At 33.5% G+C, this 18,861-nt stretch overlaps 1 protein-coding gene across 1 annotated transcript in view; it reads right to left on the reverse strand.

Moving 5' to 3' along the window:
- The window catches only part of LOC133629694 (partitioning defective 3 homolog), a 799,726-nt gene that overhangs the window by 276,447 nt on the left and 504,418 nt on the right, over positions 1–18,861 (reverse strand). The window contains exon 19 of the mRNA XM_062020594.1: positions 4,621–4,840. Coding sequence (XP_061876578.1) covers positions 4,621–4,840 — 220 coding nt within the window. The remainder of the gene's footprint in view (positions 1–4,620; positions 4,841–18,861) is intronic.

Below are 18,861 nucleotides of genomic sequence, written 5' to 3' on the forward strand. Positions count from 1 at the left end.
AAATTCTAAAATTAATCTTAATCAGGAAAAATTACTAATGATGTTCCATAAATTATTTTTTTTATTTTTTCAAAAAGATTCGAATTCGCTAGTTTTTCTCTTCTTTTTTTCGGTTGAATTTTTAATTTTAAAGAGTCGAAATTGAAGATAAACTATGTTTCAAAATTTAATTGTCATTTTTTTTCGTGTTTTCTCCTCTTTTAAACCGTTCAATTAAGTGTCAATATCATTCATTATTAATAATAACATAGAGTTAAAGGTAAATTGAGCAAATTGGCTAGTTCTGGCAATTTATTTAAGTGTGTATCAAACTGGTAGCCCTTCGCATTAATCAAATCAAATCAACTTTATTTATAAAGCACATTTACAATTGACCACAGGGGTAGCCAAAATGCTGTACAATGGGCAGGTTAAAAATAATACGAGAACCGAGCAAACACAACACAACACAAACAGAACACGATAAAAAAAAAAATAAATACAATATAAAAAACATAAAAACAGGTTCACAGCAGGTGTGTTATGGGGCGCCATTGCAGGATGGATATCACTCAGTGTTAAAAGCCATGGAATAAAAGTATGTTTTTAAGAGAGATTTAAAAACAGGAAGAGAGGAGGCTTGTCTAACACTCAGAGGTAGGTCGTTCCAGAGCTTGGGAGCAGCAGCAGCGAAAGCTCTGTCACCTCTAAGCTTCAGCCTAATCAGTACCCACGAAGTAGCTCTTGGTTTCAAAAAGGTTGGTGACTCCTGTATTAGACCATCCCTGTTTCCCTTGCCTGTGATGTTCATGCACTCCCCAATCAGGACGTCCATGAAGCGGCTGCGAAATGCACGCTCATCAGGCCGTTCATGCAAATGCTCAGCGCCGTGCACGACTCCCGGGACGCTCCTCGGAGGGAGAAGAAGACGAGACTTGCATGCGAGAGAGGAAAAGGCGGGGATGAAAAAGTGACGGAGACAAAACCACAGAGACAAGCGTTCCAAAGGATTAACCTCGGCAGGATCTCTGTTTGAAGTCGAGACGCCGGCATGCAAAAAGCTGCTGGAGCGCAGGATCTGTCAGCCTGAGACTTGACTGGCAAGACAACGCCGCGTAGAATATGAAATTACCCTCCAAAATTTCCCCAAAATCATCCTCATCAAAGATTATTTGCTACTTTTTTATCCCCAAGAAGTTGGGGATAGAAAAGTGCCGTCGAAAGTTTTTCCCAAGCAGCGTTAGAGAGATTTGTTCAGAGACACGTCGGTTGAAAAGGTTCCCCCGCAGAGGACGGAGTCACACCGGGGCCAACGGGTGCCAACTGGTAAGTGGCCGAGGCACTCGGACATAACGAGGTGTGGCGATGAGTAGGGATGATGTTTGATTAGGAATTATCGAGTTCGAGCCTATTATCGAATCCTCTTATCGAACCGATTCCTTATCGATTCTCTTATGGAGTCCAGATAGGTTGTCGTATATGGAAAAAAACACACAATATTTGGTTTAACAAAAGCTCACTTTTATTATATAATAAAAAAATAAAATCTAATAAATAAATAAATATTGACTGTTACCCACCTAAAAAAATAAAATAAAATAAATAAATATTGACTGTTGTTACCCAAAGTATATTAAGTGGGATTTTTCAGAGAAACAAATATATACAGTAGCACAAAAACAAGCTGTCTCTGTGATCACTATAGGTGTATAAATAATAATATAGTGTTAAATAAAATCGGTCCCTTTGGCACAAAACTGGAAATAATACAGCTCTCCAAAAAGTGCACTTCTGCTGCTATTGGAACATAACTGTTTGTTATGATGCTTTGACATTTTTGCACTTTATTTCTTTATTGAAAGAAAATTCTATGAAGAGAAAAGTTGTTTGCAAATGTGGTTACAATGCTCAAAAATGAAAAGTTAAAGCTAAAAAAAGAAATACACTTTATTGAGTTAACATTATTTCTTTATACGGGTAAACATGTTATGAGCTAGAGATTATAACAACTACACTACCCAGCATGCAACGGGAGTTATGAGCATGCGCGGTAGCCCTGAAAAGTGTTGCATGTTGCCACGCTGTGAAAGTAAACGTCAAGAACTTAGCCAACACGCCTCATCTGCATTATTTATAATTAGACAGACAACACATCTACAGTGTGATTTTGTTTTGTTTACAAGGAAAGAAAAACAAAAGTTAAAAAAGGGAGATGTGTTGTATATATATGTATGTGCTGCGGTTGTTTTAAGAACGTTGCGACAGCTGCCGTAAAGGAGGTGCGTTGCTAGCCTGGTTGCTATGTTTCCGGTTGGTGGTAAAAGTGTTGGTCATGTGTTTGTACCCTGCTCAAATCTCTCAGTAAAGTTATTCGATGGATTATAGCTTTTGTTTTGAACTTTATTACACCTTGGAGCGCTTTTTCCCGTCCATTGTTTCCCTGCTTTCGCTATCTGCGCCTAATGACTGAGCTACGTGACGCCATTTCTTGTGATGTCCCACGGAGCATTTCTGGTCGGGACGGGATTCGAATAAAGAATCAACTCTTTTCCTTTACTATAGTGGTCTCGATAACGGGTACCGGTTCTCAAAAAGGGATTCGAGTCCGAGGACTCGGTTATTTTCTTATCAAACAACCGGGAAAACCGCTTTCGAGTATCATCCCTAGCGATGAGGCCATGCGGAGCGCTCGTGTGCACTCCTAAAAACATGATTAAATATCATTCTAACGCACTTGCAAACCTTACACTATATTGCCAAAAGTATTTGGCCACCTGCCTTGACTCACATATGAACTTGAAGTGCCATCCCATTCCTAACCCCAGTGTTTCCCACACATTCATTTATTTGTTGCGGCCCGCCACGAAAGTATTAAGGCCGAAACAATTTTTTTTTTTTTTTTTTTTTTTTGTGTCCTGTCCAGCTTCTTAGGCAAATCATATAGTTGATGTAGATGCCCATATCGGCTGTTCAGATTGACTTTACAAAAGAGAAGTGTAGGATCAAGATTTTTGGAGCTCTTTGTTCAGTGGATCAGATGTTTGATGAAGCTCTGTGTCTATCTACCACCACTACTGTTTTCTGTTTATTTGTTACTGACTGTGGCAGGACACCTCTGCCTCTGTTTCACTTTATGTTGCTGGTAAATAATATGCTTGTAGTAGTAGGCTAAAGTTAAATGATTTAATATGCACTAATTAAAGGGGCAGAGCTTTAAGAGACATTTTAGCTTTTATATTTTTATAAGATATATTTTTTGTAAGAACCACAATTAATAAATATATTTCAGTGAATAACTTATTGTTCAAATCTGTATATAAATATGTACATAAAGTGTTGTAATTATATTGTAAAATGGATGGATGGATGGACGTTTAAAACAAAACTGTTATTATTAATTAGTAAGTATACATTTTTTGAGCCTTTTTAGAGAAAATCATATCATTGTAGTAAATTATGCAAATTACTCCTCGATGATGTCATGGTGACCACGCCCATAGCCACGCCCCCACCGCCACAGATATCTTGGCAGTTTATGGGAAACACTGAATCCATAGGGTTTCACCTTGAAAATATAATTTTTCACCTTGAAAATAATTGTTTGCCTTGAAAATAAACCTTTACCTTGAAAATCATTTTTCACCTTGAAAATAATATTTTACCTTGAAAATATTTTTTTTACCTTGAAAATTATTTTTTACTTTGAAAATTATTTTTTACCTTGAAAAAAAAATTCACCTTGAAAATAATTTTTTACTTTGAAAATCATTTTTTGCCTTGAAAATCAACTTTTACCTTCAAAATCATTTTTTGCCTTAAAAATAAATTTTTACCTTGAAAATCATTTTTTACCATGAAAATCAACTTTTATCTTGAAAATCATTTTTTTACCTTGAAAATCATTGTTTTCCTTGAAAATAATTTTTTACCTTGAAAATCATTTTTTACCTTGAAAATCATTTTTTACCTTGAAAATCATTTTTTACCTTGAAAATCAACTTTTACTGTCTGTGTCCAGGAACGGCCTGCCGACTGCCAAGGCCGAACACCGCCGTGACGCAGACAGAGCAGAGACGAGGCGATATCACCAGCGTCAACACATTTGCATTGTGTATAATCATATATTGTGTCTAAGTGGAGTTGATGACCCCCTTCCCTCAGCGACAGCGTCAGTGATGTAACAGGGACCTCCCAAATAAATAGAGGAAGCACGCGGGCTGGACTTTTAGAACGTAGTTTGGATCTGTAACTAGAATACAGCCCAAAACACGTCTCTCCTCATTGAGCCAAATTGAACTCTGTCTCTGCATGATTCCTTGCTTCTTGCCTGTTTAATAGACGTCATCAGTGTTTGAACCTGACAATTCGTAGTAGGACAAATTAATTCCCATTACGTTTATTAAATATAAAATGTATTAAACGCTAACAACCAATGCAGTCTATGTTTTTTTCACGCACCAACACATGCCAGAGCATGTTTTGACAAAAAGGGGGCGTGGACTTGGTTATTCATGAATAAAACATGGCAGCCTTATTAAAAACAATCCGGCTCAATAGTGCCAGAGGCCCTCTTCACCTCCTCCTTGCATCCCACGGGGGTCAAGGAGAAGAAAAACCCAGCAGAGTGGGAGCTCTTCTTACCTGAACATCTCGCCCAGGCCCTTCAGCATGCCTTTCTTTGCTTTGCTCTTCTCCTTCTCTTTGTCCCGCTCGGGCTTCTTCTTCTTCTCCGTCTTGTCGCCGTCTTTCAGCCGCTCTTCTTTGTCCAGCTTGCCATTGAGCCCGGGGCCCGGGGCCGGGTCCCCGCTGGCGGACGCCGAATCCTGGCCGGATCGCGAGCTCCCGTCCGTGTCCTCGTCCACTTGAACCACGCAGAGGAATTCATCAAGAAAAAGGCAGAAACATGAAGAAAAAAAGGTCAATTTTGTAACTACTTTTGTTTTGGCACATCCTCCACAATATTTATGAGAGACAAAGACACGCGTCGTCCTCTTTTAGGTGCCTTCTGAAGAGTAAAAAACTGCTAGAACGAGGTGGATAACAATGCAGGGTTCTGACGTTGATTTGACCGTTGAAATTTAGTAATTTCTCAACCAATATTCTACAACACAAATACAACATTGAAACAACATGCTTTTTGACGACATGTAATCAATGTTGGGTTTGGACGTTGATTTGACCGTTGAATTTTGGTCATTTCCCAACCAATATTCTACAAGACAAATTCAACGTTGAAACAACATGCTTTTTGACAATGTTTAATCAATATCAGGTCGTGACGTTGATTTGGCATTGAAATTTGGTCACGTCCAGACCAAAATTCCCAACACGAATACAACGTTAAAACAACATACTTTTTGACGTTTAATCAATGTCAGGTTGTGATGTTAATTTGACCATTGAATTTTGGTCATTTTCCAAGAAATATTCTACAGCTCAAAAATAACGTTGAAACAACATGCTTTTTAACAACGTTTAATCAATGTCAGGTTGTGACGTTGATTTGACCGTTGAAATTTGGTCATTTCCCAACCAAAATTCTACAACACAAATCCAACGTTGAAACAACATGCTTTTTGACAATGTTTAATCAATGTCAGGTTCTGATGTTGATTTGACCATTGAAATTTGGTAATTTCTCAACCAAAATTCCCAACACGAATACAACGTTGAAACAACATACTTTTTGACGTTTAATCAATGTCGGGTTCTGATGTTGATTTGACCATTGAAATTTGGTCATTTCCCAACCAAAATTCCACAACACAAATACGTTAAAACGACATACTTTTTGACAACGTTTAATCAATGTCAGGTTCTGATGTTGATTTGAATATTGAAATTTGGTCATTTCCCAACCAATATTCTACAACACAAATACAACGTTGAAACAACATGCTTTTTGACGACGTTTAATCAATGTCAGGTTGTGATGTTAATTTGACCATTGAATTTTGGTCATTTTCCAACAATTATTGTACAACTCAACATACTTTTTGACAACGTTTTATCAATGTCAGGTTCTGATGTTGATTTAGCATTGAAATTTGGTCATTTCTCAACCAAAATTCCCAACACGAATACAACGTTGAAACAACATACTTTTTGACGTTTAATCAATGTCAGGTTGTGATGTTAATTTGACCATTGAATTTTGGTCATTTTCCAACAAATATTCTACAACTCAAAAATAACGTTGAAACAACATGCTTTTTGACAGCGTTTTATCAATGTCAGGTTGTGACGTTGATTTGGCATTGAAATTTGGTCACGTCCAGACCAAAATTCCCAACACGAATACAACGTTGAAACAACATACTTTTTGACGTTTAATCAGGGCCGGCCCGTGGCATAGGCCGTATAGGCAAATGCTAAGGGCGCCGTCCATCAGGGGGCGCCACGCCAGTGCCACAAATGTTGGACAAAAAAAAAAAAATTTTTTAAAAAGTTGGTACTATTATTTCTAAATACAAAAAAATAATCCCACGTTAATTAAAATGCAAAGTAAAGCCTATTTAATAGAAATATTATTTGTTACAACATTACCCTCGCACGGTGCGCCCCCTCCCTTCCCTCCCTTCAACACAAGATGTCAAAACGGCCAAAACTGTCAGGTGCCCAGGGAAGAAAAAATTGAAAAGAAGAGGAGGAGAAACGAGAAAAAGACAGAGGTAGCAGGTAGGTAACGTTAGCCTACATGAAATTATTTGTCCGTTACAGAATGTGATAGTAACCTGGCTTTTGTAGCATTAAGCTAATGTTATGATTCGGCAATTGCTAATCAATAAATAGCTAGTTCTCTTTTAACGTCGGGTTAATATTGTGGAGGGGGCTAAATTGTTATGGAAAATAATAATGTAACGTTAGGTAATTACTAGGGATGTCCGATAATGGCTTTTTGCCGATATCCGATATTCCGATATTGTCCAACTCTTTAATTACCGATACCGATATCAACCGATACCGATATCAACCGATATATGCAGTCGTGGAATTAACACATTATTATGCCTAATTTGGACAACCAGGTATGGTGAAGATAAGGTACTTTTTAAAAAAATTAGTAAAATAAGATAAATAAATTAAAAACATTTTCTTGAATAAAAAAGAAAGTAAAACAATATAAAAACAGTTACATAAAAACTAGTAATGAATGAAAATGAGTAAAATTAACTGTTAAAGGTTAGTACTATTAGTGGAGCAGCAGCACGCACAATCATGTGTGCTTACGGACTGTATCCCTTGCAGACTGTATTGACATATATTGATATATAATGTAGGAACCAGAATATTAATAACAGAAAGAAACAACCCTTTTGTGTGAATGAGGGAGGGAGGTTTTTTGGGTTGGTGCAGGGCAAGGGTGAAGTGTCTTGCCCAAGGACACAACGGACATGACTAGGATGGTAGAAGGTGGGAATTGAACCCCAGTAACCAGCAACCCTCCGAATACTGGCACGGCCACTCTATCAACTTCGCCACACCGTCCCATTCAATAATTGGGTATTTTTGGTAAATTACAAAATACACACTCTGCAAATTTTTAATGATTTATTTTAAATTTAACCAGTAATTTAAAAAAAACGCATACCTCTAAAAATGTATGATTTTTTTAAATGAAAAAATACATGCATCCCCAATTTATTTCTATTTTTTTGGTTTTACTTTTACTAATAATTTGCCTAAAAAACATGTATCTGCAAAAGTTGGGGATTTGTCTTTATTAGAAAATACACACGTCTCCAAATTGTTATGAATTTTTGTTTTGTTTTAATTTAATAAAAGAAAAAATCTGTAAACATCTGTTTTTTAAATGAAAAAATACATTTCTTTACAATTAAAAAAAAAAAAAAAGTGTTGTATTTTTGCTATATTTAAATTTGGGGAAAAATGCATCTGCAAAATTGTTTTTTAATATAAATTATAAAATACACACAACTTCAAATTTTTAAGATTTTTTTTTCATTAAACAAAAAATCATGTACCTATAAAATGTATGAGTTTTTTTAAATGAAAATGTTTTTTTGTTTTGTTTTTGCTACAATTAGTTAAAAAAAAATAATACACGTATCAGCAAAAGTTGGGCATTTGATTTAAAATGAGAGAAAACATGCATCTCCGAATTTGTTAGATTTTTTTTCTTCTAATTTTTAATGATTTATTTTTATTTTAACCAGTAATTTTAAAAAAAACACATACCTCTAAAAATGTATGATTTTTTTAAATGAAAAAATACATGCTTCTCCAATTTATTTTTTATTTTTTTGTTTTATTTTTACTAATAATTTGCCTAAAAAACATGTATCTGCAAAAGTTGGGGATTTGTCTTTATTAGAAAATACACACGTCTCCAAATTGTTATGAATTTTTGTTTTGTTTTAATTTAATAAAAGAAAAAATCTGTAAACGTCTGTTTTTTAAATGAAAAAATACATTTCTTTACAATTTAAAAAAAAAAAAGTGTTGTATTTTTGCTATATTTAAATTTGGGGAAAAATGCATCTGCAAAATTTTTTTTTAATATAAATTATAAAATACACACAACTTCAAATTTTTAAGATTTTTTTTTTCATTTAACAAAAAATCATGTACCTATAAAATGTATGAGTTTTTTTTAAATGAAAATGTTTTTTTGTTTTGTTTTTGGTACAATTAGTTTAAAAAAAAAAAAAAAAACACGTATCAGCAAAAGTTGGGCATTTGATTTAAAATGAGAGAAAACATGCATCTCCGAATTTGTTAGATTTTTTTTCTTCTAATTTTTAATGATTTATTTTTAATTTAACCAGTAATTTAAAAAAAAAACGCATACCTCTAAAAATGTATGATTTTTTTAAATGAAAAAATACATGCTTCTCCAATTTATTTATATATTTTTTGTTTTACTTTTACTAATAATTTGCCTAAAAAACATGTATCTGCAAAAGTTGGGGATTTGTCTTTATTAGAAAATACCCCCGTCTCCAAATTGTTATGAATTTTTGTTTTGTTTTAATTTAATAAAAGAAAAAATCTGTAAACATCTGTTTTTTAAATGAAAAAATACATTTCTTTACAATTTAAATTTTTTTTTTTGCTATATTTAAATTTGGGGAAAAATGCATCTGCAAAATTTTTTTTTAATATAAATTATAAAATACACACAACTTCAATTTTTTAGATTTTTTTTTCATTTAACAAAAAATCATGTACCTATAAAATGTATGAGTTTTTTTTAAATGAAAATGTTTTTTGTTTTGTTTTTGCTACAATTAGTTAAAAAAAAAAAAAACACGTATCAGCAAAAGTTGGGCATTTGATTTAAAATGAGAGAAAACATGCATCTCCGAATTTGTTAGATTTTTTTTCTTCTAATTTTTAATGATTTATTTTTAATTTAACCAGTAATTTAAAAAAAAACACATACCTCTAAAAATGTATGATTTTTTTAAATGAAAAAAATACATGCTTCTCCAATTTATTTATATTTTTTTGGTTTTACTTTTACTAATAATTTGCCTAAAAAACATGTATCTGCAAAAGTTGGGGATTTGTCTTTATTAGAAAATACACACGTCTCCAAATTGTTATGAATTTTTGTTTTGTTTTAATTTAATAAAAGAAAAAATCTGTAAACATCTGTTTTTTAAATGAAAAAATACATTTCTTTACAATTTAAAATTTTTTTTTTGCTATATTTAAATTTGGGGAAAAATGCATCTGCAAAATTGTTTTTTAATATAAATTATAAAATACACACAACTTCAAATTTTTAAGATTTTTTTTTCATTTAACAAAAAATCATGTACCTATAAAATGTATGAGTTTTTTTAAATGAAAATGTTTTTTGTTTTGTTTTTGCTACAATTAGTTTAAAAAAAAAAAAGAAAAACACGTATCAGCAAAAGTTGGGCATTTGATTTAAAATTAGAGAAAACATGCATCTCCGAATTTGTTAGATTTTTTTTCTTCTAATTTTTAATGATTTATTTTTAATTTAACCAGTAATTTTTAAAAAAACGCATACCTCTAAAAATGTATGATTTTTTTAAATGAAAAAATACATGCATCTCCAATTTATTTCAATTTTTTTGTTTTACTTTTACTAATAATTTGTCTAAAAAACATGTATCTGCAAAAGTTGGGGATTTGTCTTTATTAGAAAATACACACGTCTCCAAATTGTTATGAATTTTTGTTTTGTTTTAATTTAATAAAAGAAAAAATCTGTAAACATCTGTTTTTTAAATGAAAAAATACATTTCTTTACAATTTAAACATTTTTTTTTGCTATATTTAAATTTGGGGAAAAATGCATCTGCAAAATTGTTTTTTAATATAAATTATAAAATACACACAACTTCAAATTTTTAAGATTTTTTTTTCATCTTACAAAAAATCATGTACCTATAAAATGTATGAGTTTTTTTAAATGAAAATGTTTTTTGTTTTGTTTTTGCTACAATTAGTTTAAAAAAAAAAACACGTATCAGCAAAAGTTGGGCATTTGATTTAAAATGAGAGAAAACATGCATCTCCGAATTTGTTCGATTTTTTTTCTTCTAATTTAATAAAAATGAGAAGAAAAAAAAAAGGATCTCTAAAATTCTGGATTTTTTAAAATGAAAAATACACGCCTCTCCAATGTTTTTGGTTTGTTTTTGCTATAATTTGCTTCAATCAATGTCAATCAATGTTTATTTATGTATTGAAGGACATATTTGGACAAAACACAACTGCCTGCTTAGAACAGAATATGTTTACATTTGACACCCTTTCAGGCCAAACTGACAACATTAGTTCAGAGTCTGGTTCAAAAATTCTCAACTGCTCCAATTTAGAAAAGAAAAAGCCTCCTCTCGCCAATTTCACATAAATGATAGAAATGATAAGGCCGAGATCTAACGCTGCTCATGTGAATCGCGTTTGCAATTTACATCTGAGCCTAATTCAGAGCCAGACATCAAATTGAACCCCAAACTCCTGAGGTGGTATAAAGACCGCTTGGTTAATCTCAAGGTTTCCATCACATCTAACGAGAAGTGATGTGCAAAATGTAATTAATCTGTCAGTAATTATACATGTAGAAGTCATCTGGAAAAAAAAAAAAAAAAAAAGCCTTCCAGGGTTCATTTCAAATCAAGTCTTCTATCCCGTCTGGAAAAATACAGCAACTTGTTCTAAAAAAAAGTACTGCGGAGGTACTTCAGAGTACTACTTTTCGTGTCGAGGTATGTCACCCGCTGTAGTACAAACAGTTTTTGGGCATGAGTCAAACAAATTAAAGATGTGGTTGAAACCGGTTTTAATAAACACCTTAATCCGGGGGCCAATAGGTATAACTCGGCCCGAAAGATCCATTTGATAAGTATAAAAATAAGTCTTTTTAATGAAAGAAAGTGCAGTTCTAAATGTGTCCACTGCATGTCGCAATAGCAATTCAAGTGTAAAAGATGACATGTCAGCTGACTTTAAGCGCCCTCGTGATTGACAAACAATCGTCTGCTCCTGTAGTGGCTGGCAGCAGATGGCGGCAGACTGATGCAGTATCCACGCCACAATACCTTCTTTCATTTTAAATCGCCAACTCAATGGATAAAATAAGGTAACGGCGAGATGCAAAGACTTAAGTAAACTTCACCGTCATCTTTGTAGTTACAGTTCCACGCAGTGCTGGCAATTGGGTGAATGCACGATGCGCACCCTGAACTCCATTGTAAAAAATGTGTGTTTCTACATTTGTTGTTTGTTCTATTTTATTTTGTGCTTAAATCTACAATGTTCACAATGGTCACGTTTGTAGTTATATATATATATATATATATATATATATATATATATATATATATATATATATATATATATATATATATATATACATTCTACATTTATATATATATATATATATATATATATATATATATATATATATATATATATACATTCTACATTTATATATATATATATATATATATATATATACATTCTACATTTATATATATATATATATATATATATATATATATATATATATATATATATATATATATATATATACACACACATATACATATACTTTATATGTATATATATATATATATATATATATATATATATATATATATATATATATATATATATATATATATATATATATATATATATATATATATATATATTAATATATATATATATATATATATATATATATATATTTATATATATATATATATATATATATATATATATATACATACATATACATATTAAAATAATAAAATTATGATAAAAATGTGTGTTTCTACATTTGCTGCTTAAATCGACCATGTTCACATTGGTTGAGTTTGTAGTTGTGTTACCTTGGTTTCAGCTATTGTGCCATTTTGATAGTTGTTTTGTTTGTATTGTAATTATAATATTTGAATGATGATAAATGAATGTGTTGTCGCAGTTGTGGATGTCACCAATGTGTTTTTAATGGTGAACTGCCGACATGCGAATACTAAACAGGAAGTGCTTAAAGTTTAATAGCTTTGTAAAAAACACAGACAAAGTCTAAGTTCATTGTGTTTTAATGGTGATTTTTGAAACTGCACCAATTTATTTCCTCAGAATTTTCAACTAAATTAAAATGTTTTGCCAAGAGGATTATTTGTAATATGTACATTTTCAGAATGTGCTCGTTCTATTTTTTGGCCAAACACAAAGAAAACAAGCTGAAGTTGTCTTTATTTTTAAATTATCATGCCACGATTTGGGAATAGATTTTCCTGGCCCCTGATCCAATATTGTCCGCCTTTTTTGACGCATACTATTTATTTGGATAACCAAATTACTCTCGTGTGTAAACACTTACAAAAAGTCTACTAAGAAAAGTAGTTTATTGTAACCATGTGAAAATCATGCAAATAGTTCAAACGACATTAATTATAAATGGAATTGGTTTACAATTTGAAGCATGAAAAGGTTTGTCAAATTTTAAAAAAAATAAAATAAAATAAAATAAAATTTAAAAAAATAAATACAAATGATTTTTTTAATGAATGAATTGTAACCATGTGAAAATCATGCAAATAGCTCAAACGACATTAATTATAAATGGAATTGGTTTACAATTTGAAACATGAAAAGGTTATTCAAATTTTAAAAAAAATAAAATTAAATAAAATAAAATTTTAAAAAATAAATACAAATGATTTTTTTAATGAATGAATAATAGCAATATTACTGTGGTACAAAATAACTATAATAATAATAATAATAATGAGTAAATGTAATCTAAAACCTAGTGAGTAACAGTGTGAATGTTCAGTTTAGTTTTAAGAATGTTTTACTTGAAAATGGTGAGATTTAAAAGGGTAGACTTTGTATTCAAGCAGTACAATTTACTTCAAACCTCCTAGTGCATATTTTTGTAAGTATTTTATTTACTTTGTTTCAGTGTGGGAGTGAGGCAGTGATTTGGAGAGGGAGAATAGGAGGGAGTCGTATTCCAAGAAAGGGTGGAGGGATTTATTGAGTCTTCTTATCAGTTGGACAATCCGTTTCCATTTTGAAGACACCAATAAAATGTAATCTTTGAAACATTATACGGCGGAAATGGAGATAAAACTGACAGCTTTATCCGGCTAAAATATGCCATTTGTTGCATTTGCTAAGGAGATTTGTTTTTTTATTGGCATGGGTTGGTCCATCCATTCTTTAAAGATGTTCGAAAAATATATTATTAACATTAAATTGAATTAAAATGAATACAAAACTTTACAATTGCACATGCGGTCTTAGTAGATCACACGCAGCACGTCCACTCAAGAGTACACGCTATTTTATTTTGGAGTAAACCCGGCCCTAAGTCTACTATATAATGCAGTACAGTGCAATACTTGCAAAGGAGACACAGAAGTGTTGGAAAACAACTGGTAATAATACATGTTGAATATGTGTTAATATTATAAATACAATTCTATTGTTCAGAAATGAACACACACAAACTTGATGTCGTTGAATACTGGTAAAGATTCCCAGGTACCAATAATTGGTACTGTATTGATTCAAATGTGAAAAGTACCGATCTCTACCTCTCAGGGGTGTCAAACTATTTTTAATTGATGGGCCACAACACCTCAGAGGGCCGATGGTAACAGTAAATAAATATAAATATACAATCGCCTCTTGATAATATTGCACAAAAAGCCTATGCATTAGATTATTATATGTTTTTACGTACAAATTGTCGGATAATGTCATGATCCCACATGACCTGCTGACAACCACCAATAGTTCAGAATAACAAAATGGCAAGATGCAAAGACTTAGGTCAAAAGGTCCATCATCTTTGTAGTTAAGAGTTCCGTAATTGGTTGACTGCACGATGCGCACCCTGAACTCCATTGTAAAAATGTGTAGTTCTATATTTGTTGTTTGTTCTATTTTATTTTGTGCTTAAATCTACCATGTTCACATTGGTCACGTTTGTAGTTACCTTTAATTCGGCTATTACGGTCTCATATATATATATATATAGATACATATATATATATATATATATATATATATATATATATATATATATATATATATATATATATATATATATATATATATATATATATATATATATATATATATATATATATATACTATATATATATAAATACAGCCCGGCCCCCGGCCAAATTGTTTTAACCCATTGTGGCCAGAGTCAAAAAGTATATATATATATATATATATATATATATATATATATATATATATATATATATATATATATATATATATATATATATATATATATATATATATATATATATATATTAGATTTTTTTTATTTTTTATTTATTTATTTATTTTTTTTTGTATTTTTATTTTTATTTATTTTTTAATTTTTAAACTTGGGACTTTCCGCGTGCCGGATTTTGGAAGATGGCGGGCCGTATCCGTAGTTTGGGGATCCCACGTTTTATATTATAATTGTAATATACAAATGATTAAAAATGAAAGTGTTGTGGCAGTTGCGGACGTCACCAATGCTGCGGTCTTTAAGGGTGAACTGCCAACATGAGAATGCTAAACAGGAAGTGCTTAACGTTTAATGGCTTTGTAAAACCACCGAGACAATGTCTAAGCTCATTGTGTTCTTCATGGTGTTTTTGAAAATGCACAGATTTGTTTTTCCCCCCTCAGTATTTTCAACTAACTTGAAGTGTTTTGCCAGGAGGATTATTTTCCTGTGCACGTTTTCAGAATTGGCTCGTTCTATTTTCGGTCAAAGTAAAACAAAGAAAACAATCTGAGGTTGGCTATATTTTTAAGTTATTATGCCATGATTTCACCAGCCCGGCCCACTTGGAAATATGTTTTTTTTCCTCCATGCGGCCCCTGAGCTAAAATGAGTTTGACACCTTTTTGATTTAAATTTTAAATATGATTGTTATGAGGTAACAAGTAAGACTAACACAATGGTAAGATGCAAAGACTTAAGTCAAAAGGTCCATTATCTTTGGAGTTAGAGTTCCGTGCAATTGTTTGAATGCACGATGCGCACCCTGAACTCCATTGTAATAGCTATGATTTTAATTATTACTTTTATGATCATTTCATTTTCGCCGTCTTGTAATTTTCTGTAAAGGCCTTTGTACAAATTGTGCTCTACAAACAAAGTTTCAATCGCTGGAGGGAGATGAGCGCATGCCGCTGTGTTTCAACGACGCCACGGTTTATCATTCTAGTATCGTCATGTGTGTTTTTGTGCCTGATATGAAGTATTAGAGGCTTTATACTGCTTCAAAAAGGAAGTGCGGACTTATCTAGCTCCCTCATACTTGAACAAAATGTAAGTAATCACATGGGAGTCTTTCAAATAAAGGCGAAAAGCCTCCCGATACATGAAAAGGTGAGCCCGTCTTGAGGAATTTAAGGGATCTGAGAAGAAAAGAGCTGCCAGACGGTCCTTTCTGACGGGGGAAGCGTTGATGAGAGTGTCAGGATAGCATTCACAGGGACAGAATTCCACTGCGATCATTAGGTGCAACGTTTTGCTGCTTTCAGAAATCAAGAACATTAGAGCTGGGCTGTCAGTTGAGGTCACGACAGACACGTTAAAAACGCCCGTCTTATTATTACAGCAGCTCTTTTGAGGCGTCTTGGTGCTGTGAATGGAGCAAATATGATGCCGGTGAGGAATCGTTGAACAAAAGGCTTTGATTTGATCAAGCGAGTCCTCACAATTGATTTAGCCAACTGAAAATCCCTCTCCCTCTGTTAGGGAAACTTGGTATACCTTTTACACGGAGACACTTACTGGGGGCTCCTACCAGATGTCGCTAATGTGTTTATAGCCATTCCTAGAATCCAAACCGGCATTGAGTTAAGATCCCCCTTGTCCTGGGGGCAACAGCAACCAATCTCTGGATGAGCTGCACCTAATCTAAGGGCATATTTCCTTCATACCAAACCCAAAACCAATGAAGTTGGGTAAATGGTAAATAAAAACAGAATACAATGATTTGCAAATCCTTTTCAACTTATATTCAATTGAATAGACAGCAAAGACAAGATATTTAACGTTCAAACTGGAATTTTTTTAATTTTTTTTGCAAATATTAGCTAATTTGGAACATGTTTCAAAAAAGCTGGCACGAGTGGCAAAAAAGACTGAGAACGTTGAGTCAAAGACTTATTTGGAACATCCCACAGGTGAACAGGCTAATTGGGAACAGGTGGGTGCCATGATTGGGTATGAAAGCAGCTTCCGTGTCACCAACAAGGACGGGGCGAGGGTCACCACTTTGTCAACAAATGCCTGAGCAAATTGTTGAAGAACAACAATTCTCAACCAAGCTATTGCAAGGAATTGAGGGATTTCACCACCTACGCTCCGTGATATCATCAAAGGGTTCAGAGAATCTGGAGAAATCACTGCACGTAAGCCACGATATTACGCACCTTTGATCCTTTAGGCGGTACTGCATCAAAAAGCGACATCAGTGTGTAAAGGATATCACCACATGGGCTGAGGAACACTTCAGAAAACCACTGTCAGCAACTACAGTTTGTTGCTACATCTGTAAGTGCAAGTTAAAACTCCACTATGCAAAGCCAAAGCCATTTATCAACAACACCCAGGGTCCGAGCTCATCTTAAATGGACTGATACAAAGTGAAAAAGTGTTCTGTGGTCTGACGAGTCCACATTTCAAATTGTTTTTGGAAACTGTGGACGTCGTGTCCTCCGGACCAAAGAGGAAAATAACCATTGTTATAGGCGCAAAGTGTAAAAGTCAGCACGTGTGATGGTATGGGGGTGTATTAGTGCCCAAGACATGGGTAACTTACACATCTGTGAAGGCACCATTAATGCTGAAAGGTACATACAGCTTTTGGAGCAACATATTTGCCATCCAAGCAACGTTGCCATGGACGCCCCTGCTTATTTCAGCAAGACGATGCCAAGCCACATGTTACAATAGCATGGCTTCGTAGTAAAAGAGTGCGGGTACTAGACTGGCCTGCCTGTAGTCCAGACCTGTCCCCCATTGAAAGCTTAAAAAATGTGTCCCCTCAGTTCCCAAAGCTTTACTGAGTGTTGTTAAAAGGAAAGGCCATGTAACACAGTGGTGAACATGCCTTTTTTGCAATGTGTTGCTGCCATTAAATTCTAAATTCATGATTATTTGCCAAAACAAAATAAGTTTCTCAGCTCGAACTTTAAATATCTTGTCTTTGCAGTCTATTCAATTGAATATAAGTTGCAAAGGATTTGCAAATCTTTGTATTCTGTTATTATTTACCATTTACACAACGTGACAACTTCACTCTTTTTGGGTTTTATAGCATAATCCCGTCAAAGATTATGTGAAATGCGTGCTGGTTTACAATCGTAGAAGAAAAATGTACACGCTACAATTCACCTCAATATCTTGTGGGGACACATTTTACGTAGAAGATGCCAAATTCGTATTTTATGTAAATAAAAGTCTCAAAGCAGAGGACGGCGGCAGCTTATCTGTCAACTTTGACTATTAACCTCGGTGACGAGCACAAACGGGCTGCTTTTATCTAAATTGAAAAACAGACTAGTTTGAATATCATGGGGGGGGAGGGGGGGTGCAACACACCGCCTGCTTTCCCCATTTTTCTTGGCGCAGATAAGACTGTATTTAGCGGCTCGCCGACACAGCTTATGAGAACAAAGCATTTCAGGCAAATAATTCCCTTTTTTTTTAATGGAATCCTGCGTGGGATGGAAATGTATATGAAGCAATTACTCTTGCGGCGCTGCGGTATTATAACCTGTTGGCAAAAACACAAGACGCCCGTCTTAATATGTCTTTTTATCATCACACGCCACGTCGGAATGGACGCCATTACTCATTCGCCAGGTGCCGAGTCTTATATTTGTTTTCAAAGTTTAGACTCAAGCCAATTCTGTTTGAGCTTCCACAAGAAAATAAATAAATAGACAGTTAGAAGCCAAACCTAGTTCTTGGTCTAAGGACCAGGCCTGGGCGATATGGCCTGAAAAAAATATCCTTGGGTCACTTCTTGTAGGGAAAAGAGGCTCTAAATGGGACTTCGGAATGCAAAGGTGATAGCTCTATACTTGAGAAAAGACTACCTGTCTAGCTTAATGCCAACATTTGAGTTATGACTTAAAGCAGTGGTTTTCCAGACACTTCGACACTAACATCTCCTTACATGGTCAGGTTGTGCTGTCCTGACTTAGCACACACCCAGAAAGAGAAAGAAGGAATATGTAACTGATGGTTTGGCTTCTCCAGGAGGGGGGGGCTCATTTTCTTGACCTGTATCATCACACGTCAGAATGGACGCCATTGCTCATTCGCCAGGAGCCAAATCTTATATTTGTTTTCAAAGTTTAGACTTAAGCCAATTCTGGTTGAGC

This window comes from Entelurus aequoreus, linkage group LG15 (genome assembly GCF_033978785.1).
Source record: "Entelurus aequoreus isolate RoL-2023_Sb linkage group LG15, RoL_Eaeq_v1.1, whole genome shotgun sequence".
Lineage (NCBI taxonomy): Eukaryota > Metazoa > Chordata > Actinopteri > Syngnathiformes > Syngnathidae > Entelurus > Entelurus aequoreus.